We start from the raw sequence: 20,564 nt of genomic DNA on the forward strand, positions 1-20,564 counted from the left end.
TTTGTGGAAGATGCTATGCAGCCCTTGTCATCATGTACCAAAGAGACAGGTATGAGCTCACGGGATGTATTTGATACATTGTTACCTCTGTTTACAGGTGGGAATTCAAATGTAAGTCCTAATGAGGCAAATATTCAGCCTATGCAGATTTCAAACGACATCATAAATCAACCTATTTCTGATGCAGATTTACAGGATGTAATTTTTGAGGATAGGGCTGAAAATGAGCAGGCTAGAGGTATGCCTAAATGGCTGGTGCAAACCTTGCGTGATAGTAAAATTGATGCACCTATATCTAATCGTACTCGTTCAGGTTTTCAGTATGCCTCTTATGCATCAGATTGTTATGCTTTGGTTGTGTCTAGTATGTGTGAAGAGGAAGAACCTCTTTCATTTGATGAGGTACAAAAATCAGAAATTGGTTGGCTGCAATGCAAAGTGAATATGATGCTATAATGAAGAATGGTACATGGTCTTTGTGTGATTTGCCTATTGGTAAAAAGGCCATTGGATGTAAGTGGATTTTTAAGTTGAAATGAAAGCCAGATGGCAGTGTTGATCGCTATAAGGCTAGACTTGTTGTTGCAAAGGGTTATGCTCAAGAAAAGGGCATTGATTTTGATGAGACCTTTGCTCTCACTTGTCGTCTGACTACCATTCATAGCATTTGTGCATTGGCAGCTCATAATGGTTGGAATGTACATCAGTTGGACATAAAGACTGCGTTCTTGAATGGAGATTTGCATGAGGAGGTGTATGTATCGCAGCCTCGTGGTTTTATTCAAAGAGGGCAGGAAAACAAAGTGTGCAGGTTGAAAAAGGCTTTATATGGTTTAAAGCAAGCTCCACGAGCTTGGTATGAAAAGATACATGGATATTTGACTGCACATGGTTTTCAGAATAGTCCAACAGAAAGCACTTTGTATGTTAAATGTGTGGATGATGTACATCTAATCATTGCTCTCTAAATCGATGACATGCTGCTCACAGGACCAAATGAAAGTCATATTGCTGATTTTAAGGCTGATTTGAATGCCTATTTTGAGATGTCAGATTTGGGGCATTTACATCATTATTTGGGGATACAATTTAAGTAGTGTGATGGAGGTATTACTTTGTGTCAGACAAAGTATATTGAGACATTGTTGCGGAGATTTGGCCTTGAAGACTGCAAGCCTATTGCTACTCCAATGGAGACAGGTTTAAAGTTGAGTCTTCATGATGCTGGAGATCACTTTGATGTCACACTCTATCAGACAGCTATTGGTTGCCTCATTTATGTATGCATTACGAGGCCGGACATTCAGTTTGCAGTCTCACAGGTGAGCAGGTTTATGCATAGCCCAGGGTCTCAGCATTGGAAGGCAGTTAAACGCATCTTTCTCTACTTGAGTGGCACCATACATCTTAGGTTGTTTTATCCCAAGGGCGGATCGTTGCCGCCAGATTTACATGCTTTTTCGAACTCAGATTGGGCTGGTTGCTATGACACAAGAGTGTCCACAAGTGGTTTTTGTTTCATGCTCGGTATCTCATGCATATCTTGGTTGAGCAAGAAGCAACCTACTGTGGCCACTTCTAGTTGTGAAGCTGAGTACAGGGCAGCTTTCACAGCTATGGTTGAGTGTGTGTGGCTCAGACGGCTTATGGTGGCTGACTTGGGTGTTGGATAGGAGTCTGCCACCTCTATCTTCACTGACAGTCAGAGCGCATTGGCAGTTGCTAGAAACCCAGTTTTTCATGCTCGCACAAAGTACATTGAGGTGCATTATCACTATGTCAGAGAGAGACTCTCAGCAGGAGAGATCAGCTTGGCCTATGTGCCAACACATGACAACCTCGCCGATCTTTTCACAAAGGCACTTCCTCGTGAGAAGTTCGAAGCTTTCCGCAAAGCTTTGGGCTTGCTCCCCTTTGTGGATTGATCTACTTCGGGCATGGCACTCCCCTATACATGAGTGCCAGCTCTCATTCACACCATCACTCCCAGGGGGGATTTGTTACCATATATATAGGCAGTGATGTGTGTGAACACACTTAGGATCGTCGGGGCACTTTTTTCCTCTTTAGGAGGTTTTTTTCCCCGGCTTGTATATACGCCATCATTCTAGGGCTAACTTATCTTTTGTACATTGACACAATCTAATACATTGTGTGTTATGTGCATTCTTGCTTCTTCTTCTCCAAGCTTTGTGTGCTTTCCTGCAACCCTAATTCCAACGCATTGAAGATCAGCATCAAGATCAACCAACAGATCCATATAAAAGAGCCATGGACTCATCCGTTGAGGACCAGCAAGGTCAATCAACCAGATCTATGCCCGAATTTAGAAAACAACTCTTACTCCTTCTTCTAATATCTTCCCCGACGTACATGTGGGTATCTTTGGCGACCCAGAGCCCAAGCACCGTATGGTCAGCACCCTCTAGGATCCTTCGCAAGTCACCTAGCACTTCACTCATAGGCTGCTTCCTTGGTTCCTCATCCACCATACCAGAAGCTCACCTTGCTATGCAAGACGTCCTCCATTGACTCTCCCGTCAGTTGTTGCAACTTTATCAAATTAGGTCTCCACGACCTCAGTCTCACAAGACAGTCAAAATGATTCCCCAACATTCTTGACATAAAACAATCATTTAAAAACATGTCATAAATACAATTTCTATAACGAACTCTCATCTTTCCATATTGTTCCACATCAATTCTCATTTATTTCATATGTATTCCCATTCTCATGACATCATTTTCCATCTCATCACATCTTTTCTCATTTATCCACATCAGATCTCATTCACTCGCATCTACCCATATCCACATCTCATCACATCATATTCGTTCACATCACCTATATCCATTTACATCACATCACATTCATTCATATCCATCACATTCATTCGTTTTCATATCCACCACATACATTCTCATAACCATCCCATCACATACATTCTATCCACATTATATCCACATTATATCACATCACTTCTATCCACATCATATCTCATTCATACACATCTCATATCTCATTCATAAACATCTCATATCTCATTCATAAACATCTCATCTCATTCATCCACATCCATCCAATCATTCACATGTACGACTTCTCACATCTATCCATACATTCATATCTATCACCTTACATCCACGTATATTCATGTCACATCACATCACATTCTTTCACATACACATCTATATCCATTCTTTCACATATATCCACATCCATTCTTTCACATACTCATTCACATCCATTCTTCACATACACATTCACATCCATTCTTCACATTCTTTCACATACTCATTCACATCCATTCTTCACATACACATTCACATCCATTCTTCACATACACATCCATATCCATTCTTCACGTACACATTCACATCCATTCTTCACATACACATTCACATCCATTTTCATCACATACATTCACATCCATTCTTTCACATACTCATTCACATCCATTCTTCACATACACTTTCACATCCATTTTCATCGCATACATTCACATCTATCTGATTCACATCACATCTATTCACCTCACATCTCATTACCTCTATTCACATCACATCCATCCATCCATTCATTCACATCTATCTGATTCACATCACATCTATTCACCTCACATCTCATCACCTTTATTCACATCACATCCATCCATCCATTCATTCATATTTATCTGATTCACATCACACCTCATCACATCTATTCACCTCACATGTCATCACCTCTATTCACATCACATCCATCCATCCATTCATTCACATCTATCTAATTCACATCACATTTCATCACATCTATTCACCTCACATGTCATCACCTCTATTCACATCACATCCATCCATTCATTCATTCACATCTATCTGATTCACATCACATCTCATCACATCTATTCACCTCACATCTCATCACTTCTATTCACATCACATCCATCCATCCATTTATTCACATCTATCTGATTCACATCACATCTATTCACCTCACGTCTCATCACCTCTATTCACATCACATCCATCCATCCATTCATTCACATCTATCTGATTCACATCACATTTATTCACCTCACGTCTCGTCACCTTTATTCACATCACATCCATCCATCCATTCATTCACATCTATCTGATTCACATCACATCTCATCACATCTATTCATAGAATTTAAACATAAAATTTAAGAGAATTCTAATTTTGATATAAAAATTCTTTATGCATAAAAATCAATTTTAATGGTAATAACACTTTTGAAATAAAATTAATTCCTTTATGCATCTTTCTATGCATAAAAATCAATTTTAATGAGAATAACACTTTTGAAATAAAATTAATTCCTTTATGCATCTTTCTATGCATAAAAATCAATTTTAATGAGAATAACACTTTTGAAATAAAATTAATTCCTTTATGCATCTTTCTATGCATAAAAATCAATTTTAATGAGAATAACACTTTTGAAATAAAATTAATTCCTTTATAAATTTTTCTATGCATAAAAATCAATTTTAATGAGAATAACACTTTTGAAATAAAAATAATTCCTTTGTGCATCTTTCTATGCATAAAAATCAATATCAATGATATCCATGCATATTCATAGGTGAATATGTACATGGAGTAATCAGAATATTTCTTTTAGATGCAAAAATGGTGGGAATTACTCTTTTGGAATAACATAAAAATAATCTTTCTTTTCCACAAAATTCTGGAAATTTTGCCATAACCTCCTTTGTATGGCTGACCATTTCTCATTTTTATCATTTTTAATTGACTTAAATTAACCCAAATTAGATTCATAGAACTCTAATCTACACAATTTTCTAAATTCAAGAGAGTAAACAATAAGAAGAGTTTAATTAATCCTTTAGTTAATCTTTCTAGGATTAAGAAAAGCTGAAATTTAAAGAAAAGAAGGGGGTGGCCTTTTCATCAAGGCATAGCATTTGAATTTAATTCAATTTACTGTAAAACATAGAAATCAAGAAAACCATAGATTTAAAATTAAACAAGTAAGAAAATTAACTAACATAGAGCTTGTAAGGTCTCCTTTGGCTTGAGGGATTGAGGGTTCTACTCTTGTTTGAAGCAAGAGTGGCCACCAATTCACTTTGGAGAGGATTAGGCCAAAAACAATTGAATTATTAAAAAATTCAATGTAAATGGCTCAGGACAAGAGCAGAGTAACAGTGCATAAACACCATTAAACTTTTACAAAGGGGGAGGCTTCTATTTATAGGAAAAAGTGAGCCTCTAACCAAGCAAACTGATTCTAGAATTTTTTAGATCAGTTTGGTCAATTTTTTACCATTTTTGGGTCAGTTTAGCTTACTTTTTGAATCTAGTTGAAACAGGAGAGAGAAGAGATAAAAATATATCATTATTTTTTAGTTTAAAACTCCTCCACACATGTGAAATAGGCACCTCCTTCATGAGGAGAGATCCCCACACTGAGGTGTCAAAAATGCATCATTTCCTCTAAATATCTCTTAATTTTTAACTAATAAACCTTGTACTCAGTCAACTCTTCATCTTATGTGAGCATTTACTCATTTTTGGGGGTTTTTCTTTTATTCTTTAATTTATCTCCTCCCTACATTTGGATTAATCTTATTGGTCCATAGGAACCTTGATTGGACCATAATCTAAAAATTCCAAAAATATGGACCCTTAGGCTAAGGTCCTTTTTACCTATTTTCAATTAACTCTAATTACACATTGGAAAGTTCTTTTTGAATTTCTGTTTCAGGGGAAACCATTTTAGACACTAGGAGGTTTTTTATATCCCAAAATATCTCAATTTTGAATTTCCCCCCTCTAGATATTTTCTCTCTCCATGCCAAAATAGGGTAAAACAGGATCTTTCTTTTATTTTAGAGTGGGGAATAATTATAAGATCAGAAGGGATGGTTCTTATACCTACACACCTCAAAAGTTGGAGGGAGGAATCTTACAATACAAGCTATACAAGCTCAAACAAAGATGTGAGATGACCAAAATATGAGGTTTGAAAGATTATACTTTTTAAGTGCCATGATGTTCCAAGTGCAGTGCACCTAGGAATTCAAAGAACTCTTGATTTCGTAAAGAGAAGCTTTTATCAGCCCATAGATGAGGGCCTATATGGAAATTAGGCTAAAACTTGTGGCCAATGCCAAGTGAATAAGGTTGAATGCCTTAGGTAAGGTGGCTTACTTCACCCACTAGAGATACCAGAGTCTAAAAGGAAAAGTATCTCAATGGAGTTTATAGTGGGTTTGCCTAGAAGGAATCGAGGTCGTGACTCTATTTGGGTAGTGTTAGATAGACTAACCAATATGGTTAAGTTTATTCCATCCCGATCTATGATAAAGAGTCATGAGTTGACTTCTTTATTTGTGGATCAATTGTATAGGCTTTATAGATTGCTTGAGAAATTAGTCAATGATCAAGGTGCTAAAATCAATGCAAGATTCTGGCAAGTTGAGTTTGCTAAATTGGAAATTAAGTTAAGTTTATCTTCCTCAGATCATCCAGAAACAAATGGTCAAACTGAAAGGACAAATCAGACTTTGGAAGATATGTTCAAGGCTTATGTTTCTAAACAACAATCGAAATGGGAAAGGTACCTCTCACAGTTGGAATTTGCATATGATATTAGTAAGCACTTGGCTTTAGGATTTAGCCCATTCATGCTTATGTATGGATTTCGATTGCTCTTGGCTTGAATAAGCTACAGAATAGGAAAGCTTATGATTTCTTTTTAGATATGCTAGGGAAAGTGTAAGAACGGCTCAAGACCGAGAGCTCAGGACTTGTGCTAACTAACACATCTCCTAGAGTGCTCAACGTAGGCATGTGGGTGTATCTAGGATTCCAAAAGATTCCAAGGCTACGTGTATGGGCAAACATTAAAAGTTATCTTCCAGGTTTTATGGACCATTCAGGATCACAAAGAACATTCAGGTTTTATGGACCATTCAGAATCACAAAGAACATTAGTGATGTTGCTTACCACTTAGAACTTCCCCACGATGTTACAATTCACCCAGTCTTTCATGTCTCTAGACTGAAAGAAACTAATAGCTAGGTGACTCAGATGAGGAAGTTCCCTTATAGGAACTAATCTAAGAAGAGAAAAGCTTAGAACTTCCCGAGGATGTTACAATTCACCCACTCTTTCATGTCTCCAGACTGAAAGAAAAGCTAGGTGACTCGGATGAGGAAGTTCCCTTATAGGAACTAATCTAAGAAGAGAAAACTAAGTATGTTACCAAGGAAACATAGTAGGTTCTTGATCTCGGCATACTAAACATACGAGACGAAGTTTGTATGATGAGTATCTAATTAAGTGGAGGGGAATGTGAGAGGGAATCCACATGGGAATCCGTTCAAAACTTGAAAGCCCAATTTCCTGAGATCGTTGCTAAGGACATCAAGTGTCCGTAGTGATTATGAGTTTGGTGCGAGATATGGTTATGAAGAACTTACAAGGGTACTCATTTATTTGCTTGTCATTGGTTATAGCTTGGTAGAGATTGCCACCTGTGATGGGTAGGTAGCTTTGCCGCTATAATGAGGAGGCAGCAAATAATGTTCTTATAATTATACTTCATACCAACACCAAACAGGGATAGGATGAAATTCCTAAGTTCATCATCACGAAGTACTGTGATGTTTGCATTTATATTGAATGTATGATGTAATGAGACATTGGGCTTGTGTAATTACCATCAATTATCTAGCAACCTATGGCTTCGCACCAAGCTTAGTCATTATCTGTGGAGTGATAATGTGGTTATTAGTAGTTTGGAATTTTCTTGATAGATGGTACAACCCACCCAAATGATTCATAAGTGTGTAACCGCTTATGAAGGGTAATAATATGCAACAATGAAACACTTTGTTACAAGTGTGAAACCAAGCATTTTATCAATAGTACCACCATATGTGCGTAGACACTATACCACATCTTCGTTGCAAGATGTTTAAAAGTTTCTTGGAAGGACTCAAGAATATAACATATGATATTAAACACGGTCTAGATTTGTTCTTGGACCTATGACACTAGCGCGTAGTCTGCTTGAGAGTACAGTTTTTGAGGACAAAAACCTTTCTTGAGGGAAAGGAGGGATATCCTCAAATATCACATAAACTCGAATAGTTGTGTGAGTCCAGACAATACTTGAAGGGATGTGTCTGGTAATAGCAACAAAGAGTTGTAAGTGATTGGATGTAACTCCAGACACCCGTAGTGGTGCAAAATCTTTATCAAACATCTCCACATACTATACGGTCCCCGCAAAGATAGTATGGCATAAGAGATAGGAAGTTTGATTGTTATATTTGAAGGGAAATCTTCAAAACTTACATTTACTCTGAGTTAGAGTGGAGTTTAACCATCCGTAGATTGATGGTAGTTAGAAACTCAACAAGATTCTAGAGCATATGCTTGTGCAAAGATGTTACTCTAAGAGAGAAAGTATCTCTCAACTTTGGAACTAATCCTTGTGATGCATGATTAGATTGACTCTAGCTTATTTCTCCTATGGCCGTAGAGCTTTCCAAGGAGAAGTTTTAACAAGTTGGTGATGCAACATGGTAGCGTAGTCTACAAGTATCTAATAGCATAGTCTAAGAACTTGCGCTACTAGAGTGCTCTCCAGTACATTAGCTTCTGTGCTAATGACATGATGCAAAATCAAGGCATGAAATTTGCCTTAAGGTTTTGGTTGAAATACCAAATCATGGCTTGTGTGAGCATGATCCTATCATTACAGAGGTCTGGCGTGCTGTACGTGTACGCACTTTGTCACAGCCTCGCCCACCTTCCTCGCTGGCACGTAATGCTAGTCCGGAGAGACTGGCCGTAGGTGCGGCGGGTAGCGAGGCGAGAGTTAGTCCGGAGAGGCTAGCCGAGTCTTCGGGGTATAATTTTGATAGTCCAAGTGCGGGTCATCCTAAGATTCAGAAAACCTATGCACTAGTAAAAAGACAGTTTTATTGGCCTAGTTGTTTAAGAACGTCCAGACTTATGTGCTGAAATGCAGTAAGTGCCAAGTCAATAAACAGAACGTCTTAAAGTTGGAGGACTACTCCATCCGCTGGAGATTCCTCAAGGGAAATGAAAAGCATTTCCATGGATTTCATTACCGGTTTACCCAAGACGAGTCGAGGGAATGACTCGGTGTGGGTAGTAGTGGACAACTAAACTGGCAAAGTTTATTACCACGAAGAAAACTGTTAAAAAGCCAGAGTTGGCAAAACTCTTTATTGAACATCTCTACAAGCTATATGGCCTGCCCGCAGATATAGTGTCAGATAGAAATAGAAAGTTCAACAGCCATTTTTGGAGGAAAATCTTCAAAAAGTTGGATACTACTCTGAGTATGAGTACGGCAAATCATCCGGAGTCTGATGGTCAAACTGAAAGAATTAACCAAATTCTAGAGGATATGTTGCGTTCTTATGTTAGTAAGAAGCAATCTAATTGGGAAAAGTACTTGCCCTTATTGGAGTTTGCCTATAACAGCTCCAAACACTCAGCGACTGGATTTACACCATTCATGCTAATGTATGGATTCCAGCCGAGATCTCCAATGGCTGTAGGCCTAGAAAAGGAGAAGATTCAATCTGTCAAGGATTTCCTTGAAGATATGAATGATATGCTCAAAGCTGTACGCGAGAGCATTCGTAGCGCACAGGATCGCGCTAAAACATTTGCCTATAAAGGACGCATACAAGTGATCTTTGCAGAAGGTGACTTTGTATTTTTAAAGGTTCCTGCGCAGTCAGCAACCATGAAAACGGGAAAGTGTGATAAACTTTCTCCTAGATATTGCGGTCCTAACAAGGTCCTTAAGAAGATTGGGGATGTAGCCTACAAACTTGAGTTACCGGAGAGTTCTCAAGTTCATCCTGTCTTCCATGTTAGTAAACTGAAGAATCAGTTCGCGGGTTAGAGAACGTAGTTTCTCTAGATATTTTGGTGGAATTGATCACTCCACCAAAGATACCACATGAACCGGAAAGGATTCTTGGGTATCGAGACAGACAAACCCGACATAAAGTGTACCACAAGGTACTTGTTAAATGGACAGATAGGGATGAGGAGGTGGCAACCTGGGAACGCCGTAGTGCAATTTCCAAAAGGTTTCCCCAGTTTGTTTTCGAGGACGAAAACTCTTCTTAAGGGGGGGGTAATGTCACGTAGGCTGTAACGCTTGTGATGACCGACGGCAGACCGGATGGCTATATCCGGGGTTCAGTGGGAGAGGACGCCCATGCGGAGTCATGGGCGGCCAGGCAGTGTGGATGGCAGGCCACACACTATATAGCCTGGGGGATGAGGGGCAATCCTCATTCTTCCTCTATGGCTGGGTGGTGAGCCAGAGGCCGTCCCCTCTTGTGGTAACGCCCGTAGCGGCGTTACGGATATGTAACAAGGAGGAATACAAGGAAGGAGCTTTTCCATCAAATGGATTTGAAGCCAAATGTTCACACCCCTCTACACCATTGTGTGGAAGATTCTTCAACCTCAACTTCTCCATTGACTACTCCAAAAAAGAAGAATCATTTGAAGAGCTCATACAAAAACCAAAATGTGTTGTAGAGTCCACATATAAATCTACTAGGGAGCAGACTTTCCAAGAAGTTCCAATAGTTTGTCCACCAACCATTGACTTCTCTCCACTAAAACCAAAACTTACAAGAAGTAGGAGAAACAACAACAACAAATGGATGAGGGTAAGGCTACAAACTACTCCTCGGTGGGTCCAAAAAGAGCTTTTACAAGCACAAGGCTATTATAAAGGAAATTCTTGGATTTGGATCACTAAGCAAAAATAAACTACCATCTTACCCCAACCTAAGTATATCAAGGTTTCTTCATCAATGACCATAATCAATGTGCCCCAATGTCCAAATCACACTTGGAAGAGGAAACCTATCGAAACAAAGACTGTGACAACTCCACAACCTTTTGAGGGTACAGCATAGCTCAGGAAGGGGGGAGTCAACATAAAAAATCCATAAACCTCCTTGCCAAGAGGCTTCTTGACCACCATCAAATCATCAACTCATTCTACAGAACTCCAAATCTTCAGTACCACAAAACCCCCTCAAGAGGAAATAGACATGCCAATACATCATGAAGAGTACCTAAGCCGAATTTACTCTTATGAAAGCACATTGCCACCTCATTTAAGCACTTCTCAAGCACTCACATGTGTACCATCACCTAGGCCTTCTCAACATAGCATTTGGAAAGGATGGTTTCATCAAGATTACACCAAAGTGAGTAGAGGAAAAACTTGAGGTGGTGACCCAAGGACATAGTCTCATCTTTCTTCAAATCCTCCCAAACAATTCACCATGTTCACATCGAGGGGAGCTTGTTGGAAAATTTAATACCATAATAACTTGTATTGACCTAGCATGTATAGCATTAATACTTTGTATAAAGCTTAAACATTCTTTATTTTTTCATAATCACAAAAATATAAAAAAAGTTAAAAAAAACAGTAAGAGAAGAGAGCAGTAATCAATGATAAGCAGGCATGTACTTCATAGTCTTGGCTAATCAACATTTGCAGAGCTTTCCTTGAGATTTTTTTTAGGATTTATCATGATGCAACATCAAAGTTTTCTACAACAGCAGATACAAAGTCCTTCACCAAGATCAAGAGCAAAAGGATAAGCAATGACTTCACGAGCTTCAAATTAAATAGGTGTATTCAAAACTGGTTCTTCATACATTTCTCTTTTGCAATTTTAGACTTGAAGAGCATAATTGCATTACACTTGATTGGTTTGCCTTTCTCTTAGTAGCTTCCAAGATGAATATTAATGCTAGCATCTTTTCTTTTAAATTGTCCTAGTCTTACGATTCTGTATCTAAAGATAAAGTATGCCAAGTGCTCTATTTTACATTTATTAAACCATCATTAGATATATTTTAGCTCTCTAGGTAATGAGTGAGTGAAAAAGATGGTTGTTACAATATAAAAAGCACAAAAAAAACATGACCAAGAAGATAGCCATTGCCATGTGGAATCCTGGTAGGTCTTTGGAAACTAGCAATGGTACCATAAGTCCGATGCCTTAATTTCTCATAGGGTGGAACCTTGTGTCTTTGCTTCACTAAAAAACCATCATCGTCGGAGGCTCTTAGCGGTTCTTTTGATATCTCTGGCGAGAGTCACTAGGCCGTTGCTTTGGTCCCCACGGGGTGGTAGTTTATCACACTTAATTTCACAAAAGAAGAAAAAAATAACCATACACACACAATTTTGTTATGTAAGTAATCGTCTAATCACATGCAATTTTACTTCCACAGCTAACATATAGCTTTAGATGGTTTGTATGTGCGACATTGTTTAAGACTGTGGTCATAACCATAGGCATATTTTTTTGAATTTAGTTCATGAATCATGGACTTGTACCTATTGCTAAGTTAGATTCACATTAATCTTCATCTTTGGGAAGCTTAACCACTCTTATCTCTGATTTCATAATTGTTTGTTCAGCTATTTCCTTGTCAACTTCTGCTTGTTGCCCAAACAACATCTTACTTGTTTGTTATTACTGTTGCCATGCAAATCATCCCAAGCCTTGCATTGCTTTCCTCCTGTGACCTCAAATCTTCTTCAACCACATCCTCCGAGGATGGAATCTACATCAGGAAAGGGGGCATGTTAAGTGCTATCGAAGACTTCTAAGTTCTATGACACCGTGGTCGGCCACTACCACATATTTTGACTGGCCTAGGCACTATAGAATTCATATTTCTCTTGTAATAGATTATTTTAAATGTGGGATCGCTACTTGTATATGAAAGGCACGCCATGGGATAATAAGGTTAGAGTTACTAGATAGGACAAGGTGTTTGCACTAGTGTAAGCAGTCTTGGATGCACTAGGACCTCATTTTTAGTATTGGCCGACCAAGTGTGAACACTATAAGCCAAGTATAAAAGTCAAATTGTAACTCTAAATCCTCATTCTTGTATGCCTTCTTGCATGCACTCTTATATGCTCTCAAGTAAAGATAGTGTTGCTCTATTCTTCTCTCAAACCTTGCCTATCTCTTGCCTTCAATGCTTGTGTGAGTGTGTGTGTGAGAGAGAGCAATGGCTACACTTTGAGGTGTGGTGGTGGCGGCTTTGTTGAGCTGCTTCGGCGTGCTTCCACCATTGACGTAGCTACCATGAGGAGTCCCCGATTCAAGCAAACGAGTAGAGGTAAGTGAGAGTTGCCTCGTATGCATTGCATGTTTCCCATGGCATATTGGGTTTGGGTTGGAGTTTAGGCTCCCCAAGGCATGAGAGAAGAGTCCCATTGAGTGGCTGAAAGGCCCGACACATTGGAATCATATCTCTTGCCTGATTTTTTCATTAGGCAAGTAAAGGTTCCCTTAATGGGCCAATCCCCTCTACCTGCCAACCAATATCTAAGAAATCTCTACACGTGTAAATTTTCAATCTCTTCTTAGATTCGCCTTAATCTGAAGATAAACATCTTGTGCATGTAAGTCCCCTTTATTAACTCTCCAGCATCCATTAGAGCTTCAATTCTCTTTGCTTTCCTCTCTCTTCTATGCTTCAATGCCCTAGCTTTAACCTCCTTGAGCAGATCCTGAGTCAAACCAACCGCAATTGCCCATGCCTGGGCTGGCGATTTTGTGTAGTTAAACACTTGACTAAAAATGTCCTTGATGCCAATATGCACCAAAGGAAGGCTAAATAAACTAGCATTAGCATGAAACCACCCTGCTTTAGGGTATTGTTCTAACTACTTGAAAGAGATCAAGAGAGGTTTATGGTTAGACAACTGAATGGAGTTGAGAGCTTTCACGTGAGTGTTGTTATATTCCAAAGCAATTGAGTTGTTGGCATGACCTCTGTCTAGTCTGGCCTTTCTAATGTGTTAGTTTTACCATTGGACTAGGTGAATTCATTGCTGCAATTTAAATCTACGAGGTCATGTTGATGTTTGCGATCCAGCCATGCTCTAAGCTCATGTCCTTTAAGATGTATATGTCCTTCAGATCCTCCACCATATTGAAATCCCCTACCATGACCATAGGCAAGTTAAGCTGCCTCAGGGAGTGCGAAAGTTTAGTCCTTGATCCACTAGGTCTAGAAGCATAAACCGAGACTATGTACCACTCAAACCCAGTGCTCATTTTAACAGCCACCCATCTATGCAAAGAGTCTTGTATGCAGTTCTAGGTGGCTTTGGCCCACCTCGTGTGAATCCCTATCATTGTAACATCGCTACCCTGTCCATGGGACGAAGCATACCATTTGAAATCTTTAGAGACTCTGTTAAGGTTTGCTAAAAGCACATCCCCAGCCACCTTTACTTTCTGTAAACATATATAGTCAAGAAACATTCTTTCGCCAAAAAGCTAATTCTTGATTAGTGCAGCTCTGTTCATGTCAGTCAATCCCTTTGTGTTGAACGATAAAATCTTGTAAATATTATTTTCTAGGAAATTTGGTCCCTTGGTGTCCTTTTCCTGAGGAGGGTTTGCTCTGAGTGCGTTTTTCAGGTGGGATGAAAGAAGCTATATTCTCCCCGACTTTAGAGATCCTCCTTTTGGAGGTAGAAAATTCTTGCAGATCAGGATGAGGGAAGCTGGACCCTGATGCTACTTTGGAGTAACCAGCCCTTAGGACTAAGTGCCACGAGGTCTTAAAGACCCTTGTCAGGTGACATCAATGGATGGCATTGATCAAAATCGCGATGCCTTTTTTGGACCGTCAGATAAAGTAAACTAGGTTGAGTAAACTAGGCCGAGTAAACTAGGGGTGAAAAACATAGAATATAATGGCTTGAAACCACATGGTTTTGTTGCCTGAAGGTATAGTGTAGTGGTAAGATGTTTTCAATGGTGACTTAGGGTCTCATGTTCAAATCCTGTTTTGTATATAACATCTTGCTCCAAAATTTTCTAAGTCCCAAACCCAAATTCATCCTCATCCCATGATGTAAACTATAATTTGCTGAGTAAACTAGGAAGTAAACTATGCTTGTTTAGTAAACTAAGAAGTAAACTATGATCGCTTAGTAAACTAGGAAGTAAACTATGATTGCTTAGTAACTTAGTTTACTATATCGGACGACCCAAAAAAAACGTCACGATTTTTTATCAATACCATCCATTGATGTCACCTGACAAGCCCGTGACTTAAGTCTGGGTGACACTTAGTCCGGAGGGTAAAGACCCTCTAGGAAAAACTACCGGTGTTTTTTTCTTTGACTCTGCGTTCCTACCTCTGTCTCTCTGTGCCTTTTTAGGGTTTCTGCCGCGATGGTGGGAGGAGCAAATCCGGCGACCACAGCGGGGGTAGGTGCCAACGCCGGCCCCAAGATTCTTTTGGCGAAGCCATCCGTTTCTCGTTCCGAAAACAGTGCAGGCGCCACCACAAGTGGAGCCCCGGCCGCGGTTGTGAAGTTGATGCGCGATCGTGATGAAGAAAATGCTGTTCGAACTCGTCTGCCGCATGGATCCCTCAGCCTCATCTCTGAGTCATGGGAGATTTACCCCGATCGTCTTCTTCCGGTGAGACCAGCTAATCGATTTCAAGGTCTACACAGTTGAGTGGGATATGAGGGGGTTGGTTGGGGAGAACTGAATTAACCCTAAAATTTCCCCGGGCCACCCCATGGCTGTGGATAGATCCCACTCCCGCTTTGTCATTAGCGGGGGTGTTTGTCTTCAGTGAAACCTCACGCCAGCAAGGTCTGTTTGAACATTCAACTGTTTCTACAGTTGGTTGGAGCAGCTTGTAGGTGGGCTGCTTGTACCATTACCATGAAATTCTGTCAAACCCGGGAAGATACACTTGTGCCCTTAGAAATGCAAGGAGACCTGCCCGGGACATGTGTGCTATGGGTGTATCTTCACTCTACTCACCCCCTTGTCTCTAGGCGGGACGGGATCTAAGGTGTCTAATAAGACAAACCCATAGGATGCTGGCCATTGATGCAGTGAGGAGGCTGGATGTGATATTTGATGTGGAACCGGGCATTTCCTGTAGGACTTGCTGACGGGACATCCTTAAGTGTGCTTGAGTGGGTGCTGCCTGCTACACTGGCTTCTGCACAGCTATTCGGACTATGAAACGGTCCAAAGTTAGCTGCTTTTTTTCAAATATTGAGTCCATTTTGCAAATTTTGATATTGTCGCTAAATTGCCTTTCCCCATTGACTGGTGTCAAGCATTATTTTTTTAAGAAGTGGTTTTTCATGATTGCTGGTGGTGGAAATTAACGGGCACATTTTATTGCGCAGCTCATGTCAGACAACACGGATTTCACAGTGGTAGGGGTTTTAGGACCGCCAGGTGTTGGCAAGTCAACAATCCTGAATGAGCTCTATGGCTTTGATGCAAATTCTCCAGGTGATCCCCATCCATAGCTCATAGAATTGTAGCCATGGATTTCATAAGTAGTAGATTTAAGTGTGCTTTCATCCTGCATGTGGAACCTTTAAGACAAACCAGGTGCTAATGCGTTGCATGTTAACAAGCTGTAAGCAATTTTAGGTGGACCGGGTTGCTTTGTTTGGTGGGTGGAGTTTTTATATATATCAATGCATCGTACTTGCCATTTTTGCCTAGTTTATACGGAAAAACACTTTGTTGGCTTCAAGAGGCAGACGATTTATGTGGTGACCTGAATGTAACAATGTTAAAATGCATATTCAGGTGTTCTTCCCCCATTTTCTGTTTTGTCTGATGAAAGCAAGGCAATGGCAAGGCATTGCAGCGTCGGAGTGGAATTGCGAATGTGTGCAGAGCGATTCATCTTATTGGACACTCAGGTTATAACGTCTGAAAGCATTCTTTTTACTCTACCTTGTAAAAACTTTGTAACGAGCTAGATGTACTCTTTGGGGATAAAAAGGCAGTGAGCTCTCACATGCTCTATTTTGATCAGCTAAATTTCAAACAGCATGCATCTGGCACAACTTTAGCGATGGGAGAGAAATTTTCCAGAAAGGTGCTCAGCTGCTGCCATGTAAACCAGCTGGAAATGTGCTTTGAGGCACTAGTACTCTAATTCAACACTTAACACGTTTATAGATGAAAGGTACAGCCGAAGCCTTCAAGTTGTCACTCAAGGCTAGTCTCTCAAACACTATTCAGCAGACTTGGCATCATGAGGTGGCTTTAGAGCCTTTGATTCTGTAGATATGTGCAAAATGCACTTTGCTGAACCAGTTTACCATGGCATTTATAGCATTGGGAGTCCAATAAGTTACCTTTTGAAAGGACACTATCCACAAGACATCTTAGTGCTTCTGGCCCAGCATCTATTTGGTTCCATGATCGTGGGACTCCTTGGATTTTTTTTAAAAGTCTCAAGGCGGGACGCGCACTAAAAGTTATTCTCATACACTTTCGTAGGTAAGTAGTTATCATCACTTGTGGGTTGGAGTGAGCTGGGAGGGTTTTAAATTTAACACCTCAGCCTTATTGTTCCAATACCTTCATCGAGTCAGTGCATGCCCGTGTTGGCAGGGGGTTCATTGTTTCGATCATCAATCCAATGTTGAAGCAATCATGTAGTGGGCCACTTAGAATTGCAACTTGATTAAGTGCTTTTAGTAGTCGGTTTTCAGCACCTTAAGAGGTCTTAATTTTCCAGTTAATCTTCATTTATTTTACTGTCCAGTTTTTTGAGATAAATCAAGCTCTTTACAATGTCCCCTGGCCTTCATGAGTTAACATTTTTTAGTATGATTTGAAGAAGTTTTGCCTCTTAAACATGTCCATGACTTAAATTTTTGTGCATGTTGATTGAGCTGATTAGTGATGCCGTGCTCTTTTGACAGCCTCTATTCAGTGCTTCGGTCTTGACTGATTTGATGCGACCAGATGGATCTTCATCAGTCTCTGTTTTGGCTGGAGAAACTCTGTCTGCTGAGTTGGCCCATGAAATGATGGGTATTCAGGTATTTACGATGTTAATCCATGCAGAGAAATTTTCTAAAGGTATCATAGCCAGCCATTCGTTTAACAGTCACTCACTTTCGCCTTCTCGTCTGCAATGCAAGGGCCTGCTGTAGCTTGGAGTTTTTCTGGCTTCAGTTTGCCATGTGATTTTACTGGTGACAGAAGGTCTTCACGACATCAGCCTGTGGCGGCTTATGTTGACGGTAAGTTCCTATAGTGGTAGTCTTTCAAATCACTGTAACTTGTAAATTTGTTCTGAGTCTGAGTAATTGTCATAAACAATTTTGAGTTGGATTAAAACAGGTTCTGCATTATGCTGTCTCATCTGTCCTTGTTACCCTGCGTCATGTCTTATTTTTTGTGTTTATGTGTGCATGTGGGTTATGTCTATGTTTATGTGTTGTATGCATGCCTATGACAATGGGCATTTTGTTTTTACGTGTTTGTGTCTACGTATGTGTCTGCGTGTGTGTGTGTATTTAAGTCTATGACATGTGTATGTGTATGTATATGTAATATGTGTTCATCCACGCACACATAGCACAATTATCCCATGATTTCTACCCATTATGCAGGTGGAAATGCTGAAGCAAGGTATACCTGATCCTACTCTCGTAAGCCTCGGCACAAGTGGGAGCCATTTGCATCAGCTCTCGGTTGATAAAGAGGAAGATGATGCCATCCAGGAAGATCCTGTGGAGTTCTTTGCAGACACTGTCTTTATTCACACAAAGTTGGTAACAGTTTGGCATCAACCTTTGAAGTGAACTCTATGAACAAAAACAGTTTGTTGGTCTACACATTTTTTGCGTGCAAATTTTGGAGGTGTATTTTATTTTATGTAGGCTACGGGAGCACGAATGTTCCTGGTATAACATCAAGTGTTTGAAGAAAGCACTCTCCTTGTACTTTCCATCCCCTGCTTTTAGAAGAAATGGTGCAGTACAATACGTGCTACCTCAGTTCACTTCAAAAGCCTCTTCATATGGTTCCACCTGTACAGGGAACTTAGAGGATGAAAACAACTCAGGTGTCAACTATTTTGTACTGCCGTTACGGGCTTCAGATGATTCAGTAAAGATGCAGCATGAGAGCTATACAGTAATGCTGAGGCAACTTCGTGACCAGGTTTTCTAACTAACTGTATTCATAGTAAACTCTTGGCTTAGCTGGAAGAGCTCTTTGCTTAGCAGGAAGAGTTATAGAACATATGATGATAACATACCCAAGTTTCACGTTACTATTGTCATGGTCTTGCAGATATTATCTATGCCCCGCCGATCTTTTGCAAGGCCTGTCAGTGAACGGGATTGGCTGCGGAATGCTGCCCGTGTGTGGGACTCGATCAAAAAGTCTCCAGTTCTTGCTGATTATAGTAGAACATTGCATAATTCAGGCTTATACAGACGATGAGTTGTATTGTGTTTATAAAGCCCCAAGAGCTACCAAATTTGAATTGACTGAGGAGGTCTGAGGTGTCTAATAAGAGCCCAATAGGACAGGTATCATGATGAAGGCAATACCATGAAAGAAATCACGAAGGAAATATGGAACGCAATCTGGGCAGTAGACACATCTCTTTTTGGTTGATGTGACAGATTGCAGACACATCTCTTATTGGTTGACGTGTGTGTGTCTGTGTGAGAGAGAGAGAGAGAGAGAGAGAGAGAGAGAGAGAGATTCACTGTTCCATTCTCATCTTACTTGTCAGGCCCTCAATTTAAACTTGATTGGATGAAATGAAGCATGCATAGATTTCTTTAGTGATGTCTTTAGGTATATATTTATATATATACATATATTTACGCGCACGCGCGCGCGCGCGCGCACGCGCACGCGCCTACATACATACATACATACATACATACACGCGCACGCGCACGTGCACGCACCTACATACATACATACATACACACGCACACACACATACCTACATACATACATACACACATGTGCGTGCACACACAGAGAGAGAGAGAGAGAGAGAGAGAGAGAGAGAGAGAGAGAGAGAGAGAGAGAGAGAGAGAGCATTAAGAAAGATTGAATGATGAATTTAAATAGTTTAGATGAAGAAATGATGCAAAATAAATAAATAAAAATCTTTACTTAGGTTTTTTTTTGGAAGACTAGAAATTTGTAGAGCTTTGGTTTCACTCACGAAGTAAATAACTTTAGAGCTTCTACTTTGCAGAGAAACGACAAGCTTTGATGTTGATTTTGCAAGGGTTTTATGGGCTTTATCATGGAAAAGAGATCCTCAAAAGCTTTTTAGAAAGGGCTTTTGAGTAGCTTTGAGAAACTTCTTCTATGTATGGTTTGAATGTTAGAAATATGTGAGGCTTTTTTATACAGTGGGTACCCACAGAGAAAATTTTTCTTAACAAAGCCTTGGTAGGTGGCTTGGACCCTTACCCCCACAGAGTTTTCTGAAGGTTTTTTCATGAGCTCATCACACACTCTCTGTCCCACCCTCACCCCCTTCCTCTCTCTTCTTGTTTCTTTAACGTTAACTGGGCCTTACATCTACCCAAATAGATATGTAATAAGATACACCCCTAATAGTATTGCTGCTTTAACTAGGGGAGCTGTCACCCTTGGTTTAGAGGAAGAGGATAGGCAAGTCACAATCCAGGGC

General features: G+C 40.0%; 1 protein-coding gene across 1 annotated transcript; it reads left to right on the forward strand.

Moving 5' to 3' along the window:
* The first annotated feature begins 15,191 nt into the window (after positions 1–15,191).
* Positions 15,192–19,692, forward strand: LOC147604110 (uncharacterized). Its single transcript, XM_086795412.1, has 8 exons — positions 15,192–15,532; positions 16,264–16,372; positions 16,679–16,794; positions 17,809–17,928; positions 18,043–18,132; positions 18,505–18,662; positions 18,775–19,057; positions 19,190–19,692. The coding sequence occupies exons 1-8, from the start codon at positions 15,281–15,283 to the stop codon at positions 19,340–19,342; spliced, it is 1,281 nt and encodes a 426-aa protein (XP_086651538.1). The 5' UTR covers positions 15,192–15,280; the 3' UTR covers positions 19,343–19,692.
* The last annotated feature ends 872 nt before the right edge of the window (positions 19,693–20,564 follow it).

The sequence above is a fragment of the Cibotium barometz genome, chromosome 62, assembly GCF_041138505.1.
Source record: "Cibotium barometz isolate CiBa-2024 chromosome 62, ASM4113850v1, whole genome shotgun sequence".
In the NCBI taxonomy this organism is placed as follows: domain Eukaryota; kingdom Viridiplantae; phylum Streptophyta; class Polypodiopsida; order Cyatheales; family Cibotiaceae; genus Cibotium; species Cibotium barometz.

Bases quoted from the DNA above. Each gene is read 5' to 3' on its own strand.
- LOC147604110 (XM_086795412.1), top strand. From the start codon at position 15,281: ATGGTGGGAGGAGCAAATCCGGCGACCACAGCGGGGGTAGGTGCCAAC. The intron at 16,795-17,808 runs GTTATAACGTCT...CTCTTTTGACAG, and splicing joins TCATCTTATTGGACACTCAG to CCTCTATTCAGTGCTTCGGT. The intron at 17,929-18,042 runs GTATTTACGATG...GGCCTGCTGTAG, and splicing joins ATGAAATGATGGGTATTCAG to CTTGGAGTTTTTCTGGCTTC.